The sequence below is a fragment of the Eretmochelys imbricata genome, chromosome 7, assembly GCF_965152235.1.
Source record: "Eretmochelys imbricata isolate rEreImb1 chromosome 7, rEreImb1.hap1, whole genome shotgun sequence".
Taxonomy (NCBI): Eukaryota; Metazoa; Chordata; order Testudines; family Cheloniidae; genus Eretmochelys; species Eretmochelys imbricata.
Genome location: NC_135578.1, coordinates 123,482,161 through 123,499,476, shown reverse-complemented (window position 1 = coordinate 123,499,476; position 17,316 = coordinate 123,482,161). Strand labels below are relative to the sequence as shown.

At 57.4% G+C, this 17,316-nt stretch overlaps 1 protein-coding gene across 1 annotated transcript; it reads left to right on the top strand.

Annotated features, from left to right (window-relative positions):
* Nucleotides 1-9,019: 9,019 nt before the first annotated feature.
* On the top strand, nt 9,020-16,240 carry NPM3 (nucleophosmin/nucleoplasmin 3). The gene is made up of 6 exons (XM_077823329.1): nt 9,020-9,162; nt 11,849-11,934; nt 13,483-13,602; nt 14,249-14,342; nt 14,856-14,957; nt 15,307-16,240. The coding sequence occupies exons 1-5, from the start codon at nt 9,093-9,095 to the stop codon at nt 14,948-14,950; spliced, it is 465 nt and encodes a 154-aa protein (XP_077679455.1). The 5' UTR covers nt 9,020-9,092; the 3' UTR covers nt 14,951-14,957; nt 15,307-16,240.
* Nucleotides 16,241-17,316: the final 1,076 nt, after the last annotated feature.

Genomic DNA, 17,316 nt, shown 5'->3' with positions numbered 1-17,316 from the left:
CAATCTTGTAGATTGCTACTTCATTTATTTATGGGTCCTTGTGGTGCTGACTCTGCATCTCTCCATGCATAAGCTACTGGGCTAACTTGACAGCATATTGGAATTTAGTTCTGCCAGAATTTCTCAAACCAAACCTTTTCTTGGTGTGGTCAGTGTACGATTCCACAGTGGGGTTCAGTGAGCTGAGAGCACTTGACCAGTCTAACTTCTACTCCCCAAATTTAGGATTGTTTTGCCTCATGATCCCAACAGGGTTGTTTACCACCTGACCCTATTGCAGTTTTACTAACCTTTCTTCATGTCTTTCTGATTTCTGTACACATGTACGCCACTGAGCTCTGCAGGCTTTCGCACTTAACACTGTGGTTAGATAGTTGGCTGCGTGTGTGTGTGTTCTTCCTGTGCGCTGTCCCAGCTCTGCGCAGACAGCCGGCACAGCAGACCTGAAGCGAACCGCCCAATGACCACACGATCCATTAAGATGCAAAGGCACGCAGCCAGGTTTATTGTTGACGAAGCACAGTAGTAGTACCTGGCAGACTCCATGAGGATACTAAGACATATGTCTGTGACAATGGACACAGTTAGCGGTGGGACTTTCCATTGCCCCCTTGGGTGGCCAAAGAGACTCCCTCTGAGATACATCTTTATACCCTGATATAAACAAGTTACGTTCTGTCATCCTGACCTTATCTTGTATGAAGGATCACTGTGTTTCTGTTACCTTGGGGAATGGTTTTGTACCACCCTTGATATCGGGATGTGTTTGCGTGAGTACTGTGTGCTTAGCACTTTTTAAGAATGTGTATTTCTGCAATATCAGGCCTGTTCTTGCCAGATTCTATGGGCAGGTCCTGCCTCATGCCAGGCCTCTGATACAAGAGCTTATGTCTCAGGCTCTCTTCCTACTACAAACACTAGGTAGGTGTCGCAGCACCACCACATCTGTGGACCCTTAGGAAGAACCAGGAAGTTATAGAGAGGAATTACAGGGTTGAGAAACCCAGTTGAGAACAAGTTTGAACTGAGTTTGTCAGTGATGATGCCTCACAACCCCCCCTGCATACGCATTCACACACCCGAAAAGTTCCGTATCCTTCCTATTCTACAGATGGCTAATATGAGGAAGTGAGGTTAACAGCCTGTTTTCAAAGGTGCTGATCACTCACAGCTCCTAATTGACTTCAACTGGAGTTGTGGGTGGTTAGCACCTTTGAAAAACAGGCCTCTCCAGGATCACATAATGAACAGATTAGCAATTTCCAGACCTGCTCAGAGCCATGGTCTGTCTGGAGGGATAGCTCAGTGGTTGGAGCATTGGCCTGCTAAACCCAGGGTTGTGAGTTCAATCCTTGAGGGGGCCATTTAGGGATCTGGGGCAAAAAAAAAAATTGGGGACTGGCCCTGCTTTGAGCAGGGGGTTGGACTAGATGACCTCCTGAGGTCCCTTCCAACCCTGATATTCTATGATTCTAACTCAGTTGCCTGTCACTAGCACTAGCCAGTGGCAGCTGCTTCAGAGAAAGGAGGAAGAAAACCTGCAGCAGGTGGTTCTGAGATAACTAGCCCGTAGAAGTTTTCTCCTGACCCCCATTAGCTAATAATGGCTTATACCCTAATGCTTGACATTTCGTATCCCTTCCACAACTCCAAGGGCTTGTGTAAAAAGGAAGGTAGTTTCTGTTAGATTGTTTATTAAATAGATATAATTAAACTGGTACAAAAGATGGTTTCAGTGGCTTAACCCAGTTCTTAATGGAATGAAGTAAGCCACTCTTAAATCAAAATAAGTGTCCCCGCAGCTTTTCACGCCTAAAGTTAAAACACTGCAACTTTCTCATGTGGCCAACCCCTATTTATTCCCCTTTCCTTACTCTAAACACTAGACCAATGTGGTCCCGGGATCCCTGGGGGTCTGCAGACTATGTCTAAGGGCTCTGCAAAAGGTTGTCATTCCCATAGACCAGTGGTTTTCAGCCTGTGGACCTCTGGGGATCCGCAGACTGTCTAAGATTTCCAAAGAAATCCCCACCTCCATTTGAATTTTTTTAGGTTGAGAATCACTGCACTAGACCTCAACAGGCCACTGAATATTAGCTGCAGAGACAGTACCAGGTGTGCACCTTACAGGGCCTGGGGGTGCCATTTTTCCAGTGTTCAGAGCCATTGAAATACACTTAGTGACTGGCTTAGTTTAAGCTTGAGAGTCCTGTTGGGAGAAGTAGTTGAGCTTCCTGTATGAAACTGGCCAAGATCTCTTGTGATGCATCTTTGGTTCTCCTTTCGTGTGCTCTCAGCCTGACAGGCCTCAGCCCAGTGCACGCATCCACACCAACTATCTGTTATTTCTAAAGTAACCAAGTTCTGTGCCTCCCCAATCCCAGGAACAATAAATATCCAAAGCCAAAAAGAAATTTCTTCAGGCAGCGGCTCCCAGCTTTGAATTATTAGTGCTGTCTGCTAAAAAAATTAATAGTTTCTTTCCTGGGGAATAATTCTTTATGTTCCAGGTCTTTCTTTCTGAGCAGCGGAGGAGTTGGAGTTTATGGGGGCCAACAGTCAAGAATAAAAAGAAATAAAAAATATGGTCTTAGGTCAAAGCCTGGTTTAGTTTGTGGTCAAAAGAATGTATCTGGTGGAGGTTTATTATTAGAGTCAAAGCTTGCAGAGTGAGGCAATGGTTTTGGGGAATGGCCTTTGTATAAATTAGAGGTGAATTGATATGGAAATGTAATACAACTTTATTTTGCATAGGGTCTCAAAATGCTTTACAGAGAGAAATGACACACTGCAGAAAAAAAGAGACCGAAGCAAGAAAGGTAGCAAGGCTCTCGCAGGTGGCACAAGCTGCAGAGAAGAAGGTTCCTGCTCAGATGCTGGTAAAACTGCAGTGGTGCTAGATGAGTGGGGAGGGGAGTTGAGTGAGACAGTCCATGAGGCAGGGTTTAAAAAAACCAAGGGGCAGTTCTGATTGGCTCAGCACCACAGGTGTGATCAAACGGTGCAACTCAGTGACTCAGGATGTCACTGAGACCCAAAACTTAGCAAGATTTTAAAAGGGATTGGATATTTATACAGGTAAAAAGATTATCCAGAGTTAATGTTAAACTTTGGAAGGGGATATTAAATCCCATGCTGCAGGGCTCAAGCCAAATTCTTAACCATCCAATCCCTAGTAGTTTCCTGCACTTTTGTAGCATCTGGTACTGGCCACTGACAGAGACAGGCTACTGGGCTAACGAGTCCCCTGGTCTGATCCTGTCTAGCTGTTCCTATGTTCCTCAAGGCTCTATGATACAGAGAAGGAAATGTCAGTTGATCAATGTTGTAAATATATTAGGGATTGGCAGGACTGTGGTTTTGCATCTCATCTGTATGATCGCACCACACAGCAGTGTGGTTGTGGCTACACAGAGCTCCCTAATGCCATGCAGGTTGGGTTGAGTGTTAAAATCCCACAGAGCTTTTGCAAGCGTTAGCAGCATTAATGTTGCTCTCCTGGTCAAATTCCAACTTTAGTTGTACTCTGTGTCTCTGCCATTTCATTTGGGTATGAGATTCTTCTGCATTGTTCTACACTCCAATTTTGCAATATGCAGTTAAACAGCTGCCACATACCAGTCCAGAGGTGGGTGAATTTCAGTGATGGGCAAATAGTTCTTAATCTGTAACCTTTTTATCAATTTGTAAGGTACTTTAGTAGCCCTAATGGTTGAATGGTGCTTTAAAGAAATCCTGCTATTAAATAATTTAAACATCTGAAGTCAGAAGCATAATGTTTACTTTATATGTCTTTAAGAGTTGTCATAATCCATAAGATTGGTTATATAAAGCGTTCCCAGTTGTCCCTACAAAAACATAGTGAAGGGCTCCATGCCTGCAAGTGTGAGCATACTTCTGCTTACTCCTTTCCTGAGATCAGCCAGTCTGTGGAAATTTACGAGGGTCTCTCTACCCTGTGTGCTGTTCTGTGCTGATTCCTGTTCTCAGGATCCTTATAAAAACTTCCCATGCTCTGGCAGGTCCCACATATACAGCAGACAGGGTCATGGGGGCGAGGGAGACGAGTTGCAGTGGGGAAGCACCATGTAAACTCACCACAATCCAAAACCCAGCTGGGGAAGGTCAAAATTTGTGGCTGCCGAACAGCTTGACAGTGTCCCTTTAAGGGATCATAAAGCAAAACTTGGCGTTTTCATCCCCAGTGCACTGGGGTGCGTGGCCACAGAGCACCTGTGCATGACCCCTCCAGATTAGCCAGATGGCAGAGGGAAGCAGCTACTGGAAGTCCAATGAGTTTGCAAGTATCATAAACCCCCTTGGTATAACCATCAGCCAGTGAACTACGGCCTCTTTCTGTGGCTGGGCTTGGCTCCTCATCCCTCTTAGTTATGTCTTCGTTGAATGGACTCCAGCTGGAATGGCACAAACGGCGGCTTTCTCCTCCAGCGGGAATGTGGTGTGAGCTCATTGCTGCTGCACGGATTCACCCTATCCCAGGCAGCGCCTCCAGAAGAACCAGGTAGTGTCTTCTCATCTGCCTCAGTCTTGCTGGGCCCCCTTACCTATGGGCACTGCTGTGATCAGTAAGAACACTACTTTGCATTGCCACAGTTCCAGCCATCCAGGGCTCGCAACATGCTCTCCCTGCTATGGTGACGTTAGCCCCATAACGCTCCTGTGTGAGAGACCAGGGTGTTTTACAGGTGGGGAAACTGAGGCCCGGCCTTTTGTCCTAGCTCAGAGAGCGATGAAGTGACAGAGCCAGAAGGAGAACCCAGATTCCCCAGTCCCTTGTCTTTAGACTCAAGGCCACCCTTCTCCCTAAAGGTGCCAGTCCTATTTACTAAAGGAACAGAGAGGAGCCAAGTCCAGCAGCTCCCTTCACTTCACTGACATGGATGGAGGTGCAGTGCCTGCTACCTTCCCTTAACCAACAGAGACCCCTCCCACCCCTCAGCTTTCTGATCATCCATCTGCCTTGGCTGGTTCTTCCCTTGGTCTGCCTTGCCCCTGCAGGTTCCTTTCTCACGGGGTCAAAGACCTGGCATTAGGGGACGGTGGCTGGAGTGCAGTATCGTCCTTGATACTGTGCATCCTGACAGACGTCTGCATGCTACACTGCTCATCTACCACGGTGACGGGTGAAACAGCAATCCCGCTAGGCTGAGATGGAGACAGCAGGCAGATGGGTTTGGCGGCTGCTGGGGCCTGGACAGCATGGCGTACAGAGCCAGGACAACGCAGAAACCGTGGTGCCGTCATTGTCTGGATTGATCTCCGGAGTAGCTAAAGATACGAGTCTCCAGAAGCTCTAGCTCTGGCCATACACCGAGGGCAGGAAGAGACTGACCCAGCAAAGTCTTCCATCTTGTGGGTGGCTGTTTGGCTACTCCCCTCACTCACCATTCCCAGCAGTCTGAGGTTTCCTCCTTCCCCTCACCGCTCCCCCGTCTCTTCTCCTTCAACCTCGGACAGAAGAGGCCAGTTACCAGGAAAACTCATTAGGGTCCCAGCGGGGTAATAACTCTTTGGGTTTTATTGAGAGGAAATAAAATACTATAAATATGATGTTTCACCAGATACCCCCTCCTGCCCCAACACAGCTGCTAAATCAAGTGAGTCCACCTAGAAAGAACCTTTTTCCTTTGTGAAGCCGGCAGGGTGCCCCAAGGCACGAGCGAGGAGGTGAACTGCGCTGTGTGGCTGTTTGGTTTTTAAATCACCAGCTAGCAGCAAAGCCGTTACGTTCCTGGGGTGCATTCTTACATGGATCTAGCTCTCCACAGGCAACCAAGGCCTGTGATCAGCGCTAGGGTGGCAACTGGCTGCAGATCCACTCTGGCGGTAAAGTTAAGACTCCTGCATCCTATGGAGCTGAGCCAGGTGAGTAATACTCATCATCCTGGATTCCTAGAGCGCTGCCTGGATGGGTCTTAAAGTCCTTTACAGGCTTTGCTACTGGCTAGCACCTTTACTAGCTACAAACTGTTGACCTGAATATAGAAACCTTCACCCACTCCTCCCACCCAACCCCACCCTATTCCTGGAAACTTCTGCTAGAGTCCTGCATGCAGGTTTTGCCAGGATCAGGCTCTGTATATACAGTAATTACTGTATTTACCACTGAGGTCCAGCCTTCCAGCCACTTCTGTGGCAGAACACAGCAGCTGTTTTAACAGCATCAGTAATAATACCCTGGGGGATGTTCCGGGAAATTGAAAGGTGGCAAACTCAACTGCCAAAAGGAAATACTTTTGACATGATGTGTATTTAGACTTTGGAACTCAAGGCCACTGGACGTTGCTGAGGCCAAGAATTTAGCTTTGAAGTGGGATGCTTATATGGATAACAAGAATATCCAGCGTTATAACAGTCAATGCTAACAGGAGGGGGAAGTTTTGGCAGGGATAGAAAACCTCACGCTTTCAGGCATTCAGATGAGACTTTAATGGGATTCTGGGCCAGATTAACTTACATCTGCTACTGTGGGGTTTCTGTCCCTTTCTCTGAAATATCAGGTATTGCCCCCTATTGAAAACTGGTTACTGGGCTAGATGGAGCTTGGGTCTGTTCCAGTCTGGCAAGTCCTACGTTCTTATATAGAGCTTCTCAGCTGCAGGTTTGTAAAACGAAAAGCTTCACCACCACTCTGGTGTAATAGGTGAGTTATACCTCTGCTTTACACCTGGAGAAACTTAGGCATGGACCAATGTTATGGTCCATCTGAGGCTGCTCATGGAATCTGTGGCAGAACCAGGATTAGTACATAGGACTGTTTTTTAGACCAACTCAATTGTGTCCTTCCTGGTGAAAGGTTTAGTGTAGGAAGTACTGACAACATTATCCAAATGAATCTTAGGAAGGCAGTTCCCCAATGCAGAATCTGACCAGAGCAAGCCGCTGCCTGGATACTTCTGTGCCTCATGCATACTGTTAGTACAACTATATTAATCGTAGGTTTCAGAGTAGCAGCCATAGAATCATAAAATATCAGGGTTGGAAGGGACCTCAGGAGGTCATCCAGTCCAACCCCCTGCTCAAAACAGGACCGATCCCCGAAGTGAGCTGTAGCTCACAAAAGCTTATGCTCAAATAAATTGGTTAGTCTCTGAGGTGCCACAAGTACTCCTTTTATATTAATCGTGTGTCCTAAGCTACGCTGTCGAGTAGACCTGCAATTGAAACGGGACGTGCTCAGCCAGTATACAGAATAAATAGAAGGTTTTATAGTGTTTCTTTAACTCTGTACAGAGAGAGAGAGGTGATGGGGAGCTGTGGCAGGAGCTTGGTGCGAGCTCTACAGGGAAGCAAGGGAAAACAATATGGCCTGGTAGACAGAGGTTTTGGACTGACACTTGGGAGACGCAGCTTCTATTCTTGGCTTGGCCACTGGGGTGATCGTGGGCAAGTCACTTAACCATCTGGTGCCTCAATTTCCCCACCTGTAAAATGGGAATAATGATGCTTACCTTCAAAGTGCTTTGAGATCTACAGATGAAAAGCACTATGTAAGAGCTAGATATTATTACTGTTTTCAGTGTCATGATCTATGGACTCTGTCCATCTTAAATAAGAGTTTATTCAAGAAAATAGTGACACGCTTCCCCACAGCTTGAGTCTCTGCTTTGTTTACCAGGGACAACCCCTTGCCTAGAACTGTGCACCACGCTGTGTCATGGAGCGGTTGAACAGCATACTGCACGGAAACACCACTGCACGCACCATGCACCAAGGACTGAAAACCATTTAAACCTGCACGAAGCACACTTTTCCCTCCTGACCTTTCCCCTTGTTCTGAGGCCAAGCCTGTTTTCCTTTGTTTGCATTTAGCTGCATGTGTGTGTTCTGTGAGTTCCCTCTCCTAATCTGTCTCCTGCGTCTGTACCAGCCGTGCTCAAAAAGTGACTTTTCAATCCCTCGGAACTTCCTTTTGAACTTTGATCCCCTACCCAAGGAAAAGAGACTCCGTCCAGGCCAAATTTCAAACTCTGAATAATTCACAGAATCATCGAATATCCCTGTTGGAAGGAGCCTCAGGAGGTCATCTAGTCCAGCCCCCTGCCCAAAGCAGGACCAACCCCGACTAAATCATCCCAGCCAGGGCTTTGTCAAGCCTGACCTTAAAAACTTCAAAGGAAGGAGATTCCACCACCTAAGTCTTTAAGGTGGGGACTCTGAGGCACAGAGCACATTCAAAGGGGGCATTTATATGGAGAATGGCAACATCTATTTTGATATTTATGTTTGTAGCTATCAATCACATTTGAATGTGTCTTATCAAACAGAACGCACTCTTCCCCTATGAAAATCTGTAGGCATTTTAAGCCAATCTTTAACTAGTAGAGGTCAGGATGAGGTCTAATGTTGAGACGTTGGGGGGCAAATTTGCTCCTGAGGGGCTCTCAGACCCTCCAGGCACCTGGCCCGGAGCTGTGTAAGGTGGGATGTGCTGGACAATCTGGGTGTTGGATCTGGCCTGTCCCCCATGAACAGCTACACATACATTCCTGCTGGGCCGGAGCCAAAGCGGGAAACTTTCAGCCCAAAGGCTGAACGTGTTGGACGTTTGTGAAGATGGGGCGAAAGGGCTTTGGGCGAAAGCTAAAATGCCTCCCTCATGAGGTCTGGGGCCTGTGACCGATGTTTAGCATAAGTGTCTTGTTCCGTGGCCGGGCGGTAAACCCAGCCGCCTTCCCTGGGCCAGAGCAAAACGGGGAGGAAACAGCCCAGGTCCCTGCCGAGCCCGGCTCAGCGAGCTGGGCTCGCTGGGACCTGGCGCTGCTGCTGCCTCGCACCTGTTTTGCCCCCCGCTGCAGCTGTGGGTGGCTGCCGGCGCGGCGAGGGCTGAGACCCCCCGGCTGCCTGGCTGGCTCGGGGTCCCCCGGAGAACGGCTCCCTGGCTGCTTTGTGCTGGGGGCGGGCAGGCGCCTCCCCGGAGGAGGCGGCACCGGGGGCCTCCCCGGCTCGGCCAGGGGCGGGCCAGGGCACAGGGAGGAAGCGGGCGGCTCCCCGGGCTCTGGGCAGGGCCGATCCGCCCCGCCCCGCCTTCCGCATCCGTCCCTTCCCCAGCCCGGCCTTCCGCTGCAGCCATGGCCGCCTTCCTGGAGCCGGAGAGCCGGGCGGCCGGGGCCGGGCTCTGTCTCGGCAACTTCGTCTTCGGTGAGCCGGGCCGGGCTGGGGAGCGCACACGCGGGGGGCAGGGGCCGCTAGGAGGGGGGCGGGGAGCGCACACGCGGGGGGCTGGGGCCGCTAGGAGGGGGGCTGGGGAGCGCACACGTGGGGGGCAGGGGCCGCTAGGAGGGGGGCGGGGAGCGCACACGTGGGGGGCAGGGGCCGCTAGGAGGGGGGCGGGGAGCGCACACGTGGGGGGCAGGGGCCGCTAGGAGGGGGGCGGGGAGCGCACACGTGGGGAGCCGAGGCTGGGGAGCGGACACGCGGGGGGCTGGGGCCGCTAGGAGGGGGGCTGGGGAGCGCACACGAGGGGGGCTGGGGAGCGCACACGCGGGGGGCAGGGGCCGCTAGGAGGGGGGCTGGGGAGCGCACACGCGGGGGCCGCTAGGAGTGAGGCGGGGAGCACACACGTGGGGGGCTGGGGCCGCTAGGAGGGGGGCGGGGAGCGCACACGTGGGGGGCTGGGGCCGCTAGGAGAGGGGCGGGGAGCGCACACGTGGGGGGCAGGGGCCGCTAGGAGGGGGGCGGGGAGCGCACACGCGGGGGGGGGGCTGGGGCCGCTAGGAGTGAGGCGGGGAGCGCACACGCGGGGGGCAGGGGCCGCTAGGAGGGGGGCGGGGAGCGCACACGCGGGGGGCTGGGGTCGCTAGGAGGGGGGCGGGGAGCGCACACGTGGGGAACCGAGGCTGGGGAGCGCACACGCGGGGGGCTGGGGCCGCTAGGAGGGGGGCGGGGAGCGCACACGCGGGGGGCAGGGGTCGCTAGGAGGGGGGCGGGGAGCGCACACGCGGGGGGCAGGGGCCGCTAGGAGGGGGGCGGGGAGCGCACACGCGGGGGGCAGGGGCCGCTAGGAGGGGGGCGGGGAGCGCACACGCGGGGGGCAGGGGCCGCTAGGAGGGGGGCGGGGAGCGCACACGCGGGGGGCAGGAGCCGCTAGGAGGGGGGCGGGGAGCGCACACGCGGGGGGCTGGGGCCGCTAGGAGGGGGGCTGGGGAGCGCACACGCGGGGGGCAGGGGCCGCTAGGAGGGGGGCGGGGAGCGCACACGCGGGGGGCAGGGGCCGCTAGGAGGGGGGCGGGGAGCGCACACGCGGGGGGCTGGGGCCGCTAGGAGGGGGGCGGGGAGCGCACACGCGGGGGGCTGGGGCCGCTAGGAGGGGGGCTGGGGAGCGCACACGCGGGGGGCTGGGGCCGCTAGGAGGGGGGCGGGGAGCGCACACGCGGGGGGCTGGGGCCGCTAGGAGGGGGGCGGGGAGCGCACACGCGGGGGGCAGGGGCCGCTAGGAGGGGGGCGGGGAGCGCACACGCGGGGGGCAGGGGCCGCTAGGAGGGGGGCGGGGAGCGCACACGCGGGGGGCAGGGGCCGCTAGGAGGGGGGCGGGGAGCGCACACGCGGGGGGCAGGGGCCGCTAGGAGGGGGGCGGGGAGCGCACACGTGGGGAGTTGGCCTGAGGCTGGGAGCCCACGTGTGGGGGGAGAAGCTCTGGGTCTCTGTGTGTTTGGGGCGAGGCAGGGAATCGGAGTTGGGGGGCGGGGAGGAGTAGGGGCAGTTTTCCCTCAAACTTTTCCCACCCATGTGTGGGATTAATTTGATGTGCGCTAATAAGGAGATGAGGTGGGGCACCTCACTGCACCTAACAAAATCCATGTGGTGGGGGTGGGGCTGAGGGGTTCGCAGTGTGGGAGGGGGCTGAGGGCAGGGGCAGAGGGTTGGGGTGTGAGGGCTCCAGCTGGAGGTGCAGGCTCTGGGGTGGGGCCAGGGATGAGGGGCAGAGGTGTGGGGGTCCGAGCTGGGGGAGGGCTGCCTGTGGGGCCGGGCCACGCTGTGGCAAGCTGGGGGCCGGGGGCAGGATGCCCCCTCCTCTGGCCTTGGCAGGTCCCCCGGTGGGTTCCCTGGGCGTCTGCACTGCGTAAATAGGCTCCACAGCTTACAGGCAATTTAGGTGGGGGTGGTGTATTTAGGGTGGGGCAGGGAAGGCAGCAGGTCAGGGTGGGGAAGGGGGGAGTGTCTGGGGGCAGGGAGGACTGGGGGTTCGTGGAGGCTGGGGTATAGAGGGAGGCCTGGCTGGGGACACGCTGTGATGGGCCCCACGGGGCAGGGGAGGGATCCAGCTGAGATGGAGGAACTGGGGGGCCAGGCTGCCCTGCCGGTACGCTTGCCCTTAGCTATGAGAGCTCAGGTACCGGGTGGTGCCTTTCTCCAGCTGCTCCCGGCCCCGCGATGGCTGTTCGCTCCCTCCCCGATAGCTGGGGGGCTCCCCGCAGCCCGCTGGCCCGTTATCTCATCGCAGCCAAGCGCTGGGGAGGGGCTCTGGAGGTGCCCCACATGGCGAACCTGCTGGGAGCTATTTGGAGCAGGAGCCCGGCACTGGGGTGCTGCTGGCCCAGAGCCACGCAGAGCACTGGGTGCAGTGCATTGTGGCAGCTCTCGTCGCCTGAAGGAGGCCCAGTGCCACCCTTCCCGGCTGTGCGGACGGGCTGGGGCTCCTTCTCGGACCACTGGAATGCAGCTGGCTCTGGGGTGACTCACAGCCAGCCTCCAGCTAGAGCCGCAGGAGGGAACATAGGGCGGCCAGAGCTGGGGATTCAGCGCGGCCCTAGTGTCTCCCCATGGATCTTTAGGGGGAAGTACCCAGCTCCTTCGGTTTTATTGACTCCTCACGTGGATTCCCCAGGCTGCGAGTTGACGGGCAGCACCAGATCCTACACCTTTAAGGTGGATGAAGATGACGACTCTGAGCACATCCTGGCCCTGTCTATGGTAAGAGGGAACCCTGGCTCTGAGGACAGGGCTCATGTCGCTTACCTTCTCTGGCTGGCTTCGGTGCTGTCCTTCCCTCTCCCCGGCCCGGGTCCCGCTCGGGCTCGGCAGCATGCAGCCGCGGCTTCTGGTGGAGGCAGGACGTGGGACGAACGCAGCTCACGTTCAGGCCCTGCCTCTTGTACAGCAGAGGAGGGCTGCCGCTCAGCCAGAGCGGGCCGCCACGGGCAGCTCACGGCATCTTCTTCCCCTTACACCGGATCCTGCAGAGCGCCGGCGGTCCGGAGAGAGCGGTGCAAGCGGGGAAACCATGTCACTCTAGGGCAGGGGTGGGCAAACTTTTTGGTCTGAGGGCCACAGCAGGGTGCGAAACTGTATGGAGGGCCAGGTAGGGAAGGCTGTGCCCCCCCAAACAGCCTGGCCCCTGCCCCCTATCTGCCACTTCCCGCCCCGACTGTCCCCCTCAGAACCCCTGACCCATCCAACCCTCCCAGCTCCTTGTCCCCTAACCGCCCCCCAGTACCCCACCCCCTATCCAACCCCCCCGTTCCCTGTCCCCTGACTGCCCTCCCCCCCCAGAACCGCCAACCCATCCAACCCCCCTGCTCCTTGTCCCCTGACCACCCCCTCCCAGGGCCCACTGCCCCAACCCCCCCAACTGTCCCGCCCCCTATCCACATCCCCGCTCCCTGACAGGCCCTCCGGGACTCCCACGCCCTATCCAGCCTCCCCTGTTCCCCTTTCCCTGACTGCCCTGCTGGAGTTCCTGACCCTTATCCAACCCCCCCCTTCCACTCCCGGCACCTTTACCATGCCACTCAGAGTGGCAGGACTGGCAGCCAGCGATGAGCTGATGCTGTGGGGGAGAGGGGACAGCAGGGGAGGGGCCGGGGGCGAGCCTCCCGGGCCGGGAGCTCAGGGGCTGGGCAGGACGGTCCTGCAGGCCGTAGTTTGCCCACCTCTGCTCTAGGGAGCTGGGGGGAGCAATCACATGACACAGTGCAGTCTGCTTGATTTATCTGCGCCCCTCGTTCCTAGGGCATGTTTCAACCCCCATGGGGCACGTGCTCGTGGTTAGAGCAAGCTCAGCGCCTGGGTTCTGTTCTGAGCTCTGCCTGTATGTTCCTGTCCGCCCTTGGGCAAGTCACGTCACCGAGGAATTGCCAGGCTGGCAGCGTCTCTGCTCCAGCGTCCTCTCTGTCGACAGATGTCAGCACCAGCTTCTTCAGGGGAAGGTGCACGAAGCCCTTAGTGGACTGTGAGGGAATAACTGCCGCTGAGGGAAGTCCCTAGCTAACGCAGTCAGTTAGTGGTTGGCTCGTGCCCTGGTGCAGCAGGGTTCGGTGTCCCAGAGACAAGCCTATCCACTGTCGTGGTGGCTGCTTGCACCATCCATGTACTGCTCTGATCCTGGGGCTGGACCCTGATTTGCAGGTTGTGATAAGTTGATTCAGGCACAAGCCGTCCTTTGCAGTCAGAGCCTGGTTGGATGCCCCGTCTCCCCCTGAGGTGGCCACCCCATTAACCCCTCGCTCTGGTCCCTTCCAGGTCTGCCTTACGGGCGGCGCAAAGGACGAATGCAACGTGGTGGAAGTTGTGGGGCGTAACCGTCAGAACCAGGAGATTGCTGTGCCGGTGGCCAATCTGAAGCTGTCGTGCCAGCCCGTGGTAAGAGGGCCCCGTGGGGCGATCCCTGCCGGGGCTGGGGATGTGGGGATTTGTGTAAGCCTTGGGTGTGTTCTCTGGCCTTTTACCCAGCATACCTGGTTGTGCTCACTGTGGCCCTCTGCTTTACAGAATCGGACCTGCTCAGCTGTTTGTGTATGACCCCACAGAGGAGATAAACCCAAATGCTGCTGCAGCGGGTGGGAATCCCCTTCCCCTCCAGTGGGGCAGCAGGGTGGTTTTGCAGCCCCAAGCCCTGGTTTAGCTGGTGGCTGGGCTGCCTGTCTGCATCAGAGGAGAGCTTGACCCAGGACCGAGCTGGGGAGTGGGGAGCCCAGGGCTGGGTTAGCAGGGGGCTGGCGGCTGGGATTGAGAGGCACCGGTAGGGCTGTGCCTGTGGGAACTTGCCTGACTTCAGTGTTCTTTCCCTGCACCGTGGTTCCTCGCTCACTGAAATTCACCCCGCCCTTAATGCCGTGGCTGCAGGGTGCCCGCCCTGACTGGCTGCGCTGCCCCCTCAGGCGCTGCGGGAGCCTGGGCAGGAAGCACCACGTGGTTCGGGGCCAGCCCAGAGCCCTTCCTTGCGGTGGGGGAGCCCCAGGCTCAGGCCCTGCCGCTGACTCCGCTGCTTCTCGCTGTCTCTTCGCAGCTGAGCCTGGACAACTTCCAGCTCCAGCCACCTGTGACCTTCCACCTGAAATCCGGCTCCGGCCCCGTGCACCTCACCGGGCGGCACCAGATCAGTAAGGAGCTGGGGGGGTGCTGGGCGCGGAAGAGGACGCGGCCCAGGAGGAAATGCCGACTGGGGGCTCTGTCCAGGTGGCTGGTTCCTTCGGGAGAGGCCGGGGGGCGGAGAGAGGGAGGAATCTGCTGCCTGCAGAGAGGTCACTGCCCGAGTAGGGCTGCATCTGCAGAGGAGAGTCTGATGCCCGAGTGCTGTTATCTGCCCCAACCAGCTCCCGCTCCGCCTGGCTGGGCGCGTGGGTCAGTTGAGCGGCTGGCCCCATAACCGTGCCCCAGAGCTGCCCCCTGGGCTGCCCACTGAGCACTCAGGGGCTTGGGCTGGTTGCATGGTGTCATTGGCAGCTGGCCCTGGCCCCTCACTTCCCCCCCCGTGGGTGCGTCTCCGCTATGGGCAGCGAGAAGGTCGGGGGTAGCAGAGCCGGGAGAATGGGGAGGGGAGAGGGTGCCCCGGTGTGGGAAAGGCCCAGCGCATAGAGAGCGTGACAAGGAAGGGGCCTGTCTGTGTGTCCCAGTGCACAGGAGGGCACTGTCTGAGGAAGAGGAGAGTGAGGAGGAGGAAGAGCTCGCCCCCGTCATGCCAGCCAAGAAGCAGCAAAGGAGACAGTAGCTGAGAGGTACAGGGGATGGGGGCCTGGCTGGGATGGGGGGGACCCTGCACCTAGCTGCTGGGGGAGCTGTGCAGCGTGGGTGGCCTTGTGAGGCCCCCATGTTCCTGGCCCGGGAAGCGGCTTCCGGCAGGGGTTGGGCTGCTCCCAGAGACCCGATGGAAGAGCTCATTTGGGGGGTGAGGAGGGGGAACCTTTCAGCCCCTTCCACTGAGGGGTTGCAGTCGGGTGAGCTCTGGCTGAGCTCTGGTTCAAGGCACCAAGAGCCCCCTGCCCTGAATGGAAGCAGAGGCTGGCCCTGCGTGGTGGGGATGAAGGGGGCAGCAGCTGCCAGTCTCACCTCTGTCTTTGTCCCCAGGCGCTGCCCTGCCCCCGACTGGAGCCCTGCCCCCGGACGGCTGTTCTCCTGGGACCTCTCTGGTTTACGTGTCAATTCGCTGTTTGTTCCTGTCGGGTTTTTGGGGGGCTCCCTCCCATTAAGGGGATGCACTGGGGTGAGCCCTGCCCCCGCACAGGGCCATGGAGGGCTGATGCTGGGGAGATGCATGGGGCCCTGAGTGTGCTGGGGGTGCTCTGCTCTGGGCACTGAGATCCCCAGCGCCTGGAGGCGAGCCTGCAAAGCCGTTGGTGTCCGATGCTCTGCCAACCCTGCGCCCCAGCTCTGTTGCTCAGTAGAGGGAGTTTCTGGGGCTTGTTCCCTATTTCCGTACACTGTGCGAACCAGCCCTTTGGTTGGTCTGTCTGGGCCCCTGCTCTGTTGCACCCTCTGAGATGCCAGGCTGCTGTCTGCCAAGGGACGTTAGGCCTGGGCTGGGAGAGAGCAGCTGGAGCGCTGGGTTTCACAGGCTGATTCTGGTCAGTTTCGCCTTGCAGTTCTGGGGCGCTGGCCCTGCGGTGCTGGCCGGGGCCTGGTGCTGAGTGGGGCGGTGGCATCTCTCCCCCCCGTTTCTATTCATTGAGGGGGGAGGGTTAAGCCCTTTTTTTAATATTCGCTGCCTTTACACATGGAAGTTTTAGAGAGAACCTCGTCACCACCCCCCAAAATCCAGGGCTCCTTTCCCCAGTGCAATATCCCGGGTGAGCCGGGTGTGTCCATGGCACCTTTGACCTTGGCATCCGAGATCCGGCTCTGGTGCTGGGGCCTCGTCCGGGTGTCACCGGGTCGTGCTGGGTCTGGGCTGCCTTTGAGTCCCCTCTTGCCCCCGCTGGACAGTGGTTCGTTCCCCAGCCAAACCCCATTTCTGTAAAGGGATATTTACACCTTGCAATAAACGTTTCCGATTGGGTGTCAACTGCGCCGTTGGTGTGGGCTGGGATTGGCTACCCCGTCGTGACGCTCCGCCCCTTCCCTCCCCCGCCTGCTGCAGGGTCTGCCCTGGCAGAGCCACATGCTTGGCTTTCCCGACACCTGCTTGTTGTGTCCTCGCTCAGTGGAGACGCCAGGCTGCTCCTGGCTTGGCCCCGGGGCTCCCCGCAGGGTCCCGTGTCCTTCCTCCAGGCATGGCCTGTGCCCGCAGCCTCCAAGACCTGCGGCCGGGCGTGGGAGCGAGAGGTCAGAGGCGGAAGGGGCCGTGTCTCCTATGGTGGCCAGAGCAGTGACCTGGCATCGCCCGTCTGACCCTCAGAGTAGGCCGTCTGACCCTGGCTTGGGCTCTGCCCGGCTAGGCCGGTCGCGAGGGAGCAGCCTATGCTGGCGGCGGGGGAAGGTGGCCCCCCTGGATCTTCCATCTCCCCTCCCCTGGGTCCCAGCAGCACCCCCTCTCCCACCCCCCCATGATGGAGAGGTAAGCTCTGCCGGGGAGAGCAGCAGGTTCAGAGTTCGAACTGCGCTTTGCTGGGAAACCCCTCTGGCTCCAGGTGTGTGTGTGGGCGGGGGGGCCTTGCCCCTCTGCCTTTCCCCGGCTCCCAGCCTAGCGGTGCGCTGGGGCCGGCTGCGGTTTAAAACCCGCCTCCCTGTCCCCAGCCTCAGCCGTGAGCGCCAGCGTCCCCCCTCCAGGGGCTGGGGCCAGCTGGAGCAGAGGAAGGGGCGGGACACAAAGAGTGGGCAGCGTGGAGGATACCCGGGGATCCTGGCCTTTCTTTCTCGTGGACAATGTGGGAATTACTTTCCGAGCACCCTTCCCTCCCGCTCGCACTTGGTGGTTGGCTTTTGCGGTGAAGCAGGAGCGTTTATGCCTCTTGTCCTCCCACTGTATTCGGCTGCTCCTTGTCCTTAGGGACGTCCTGCCCTTTCTCTGAATCCTTCTACGCTCTTGACAGCCATGGCATCTTGTGGCAGGGAATTCCACAGGCTAATTGTCTTCAATTTCCGCTTCCCGGTTTAGAACGTTGCCTTTCACCGTCGTTGAACGTTCCTTTGCTTTTCCGT

Excerpts from the sequence above, each read along its gene's own strand:
- NPM3 (XM_077823329.1), top strand. The coding sequence starts at position 9,093 with ATGGCCGCCTTCCTGGAGCCGGAGAGCCGGGCGGCCGGGGCCGGGCTC. Across the intron at positions 13,603-14,248 it reads AGCTGTCGTGCCAGCCCGTG|CTGAGCCTGGACAACTTCCA; the intron begins GTAAGAGGGCCC and ends GTCTCTTCGCAG. Across the intron at positions 14,343-14,855 it reads CACCGGGCGGCACCAGATCA|TGCACAGGAGGGCACTGTCT; the intron begins GTAAGGAGCTGG and ends TGTGTGTCCCAG.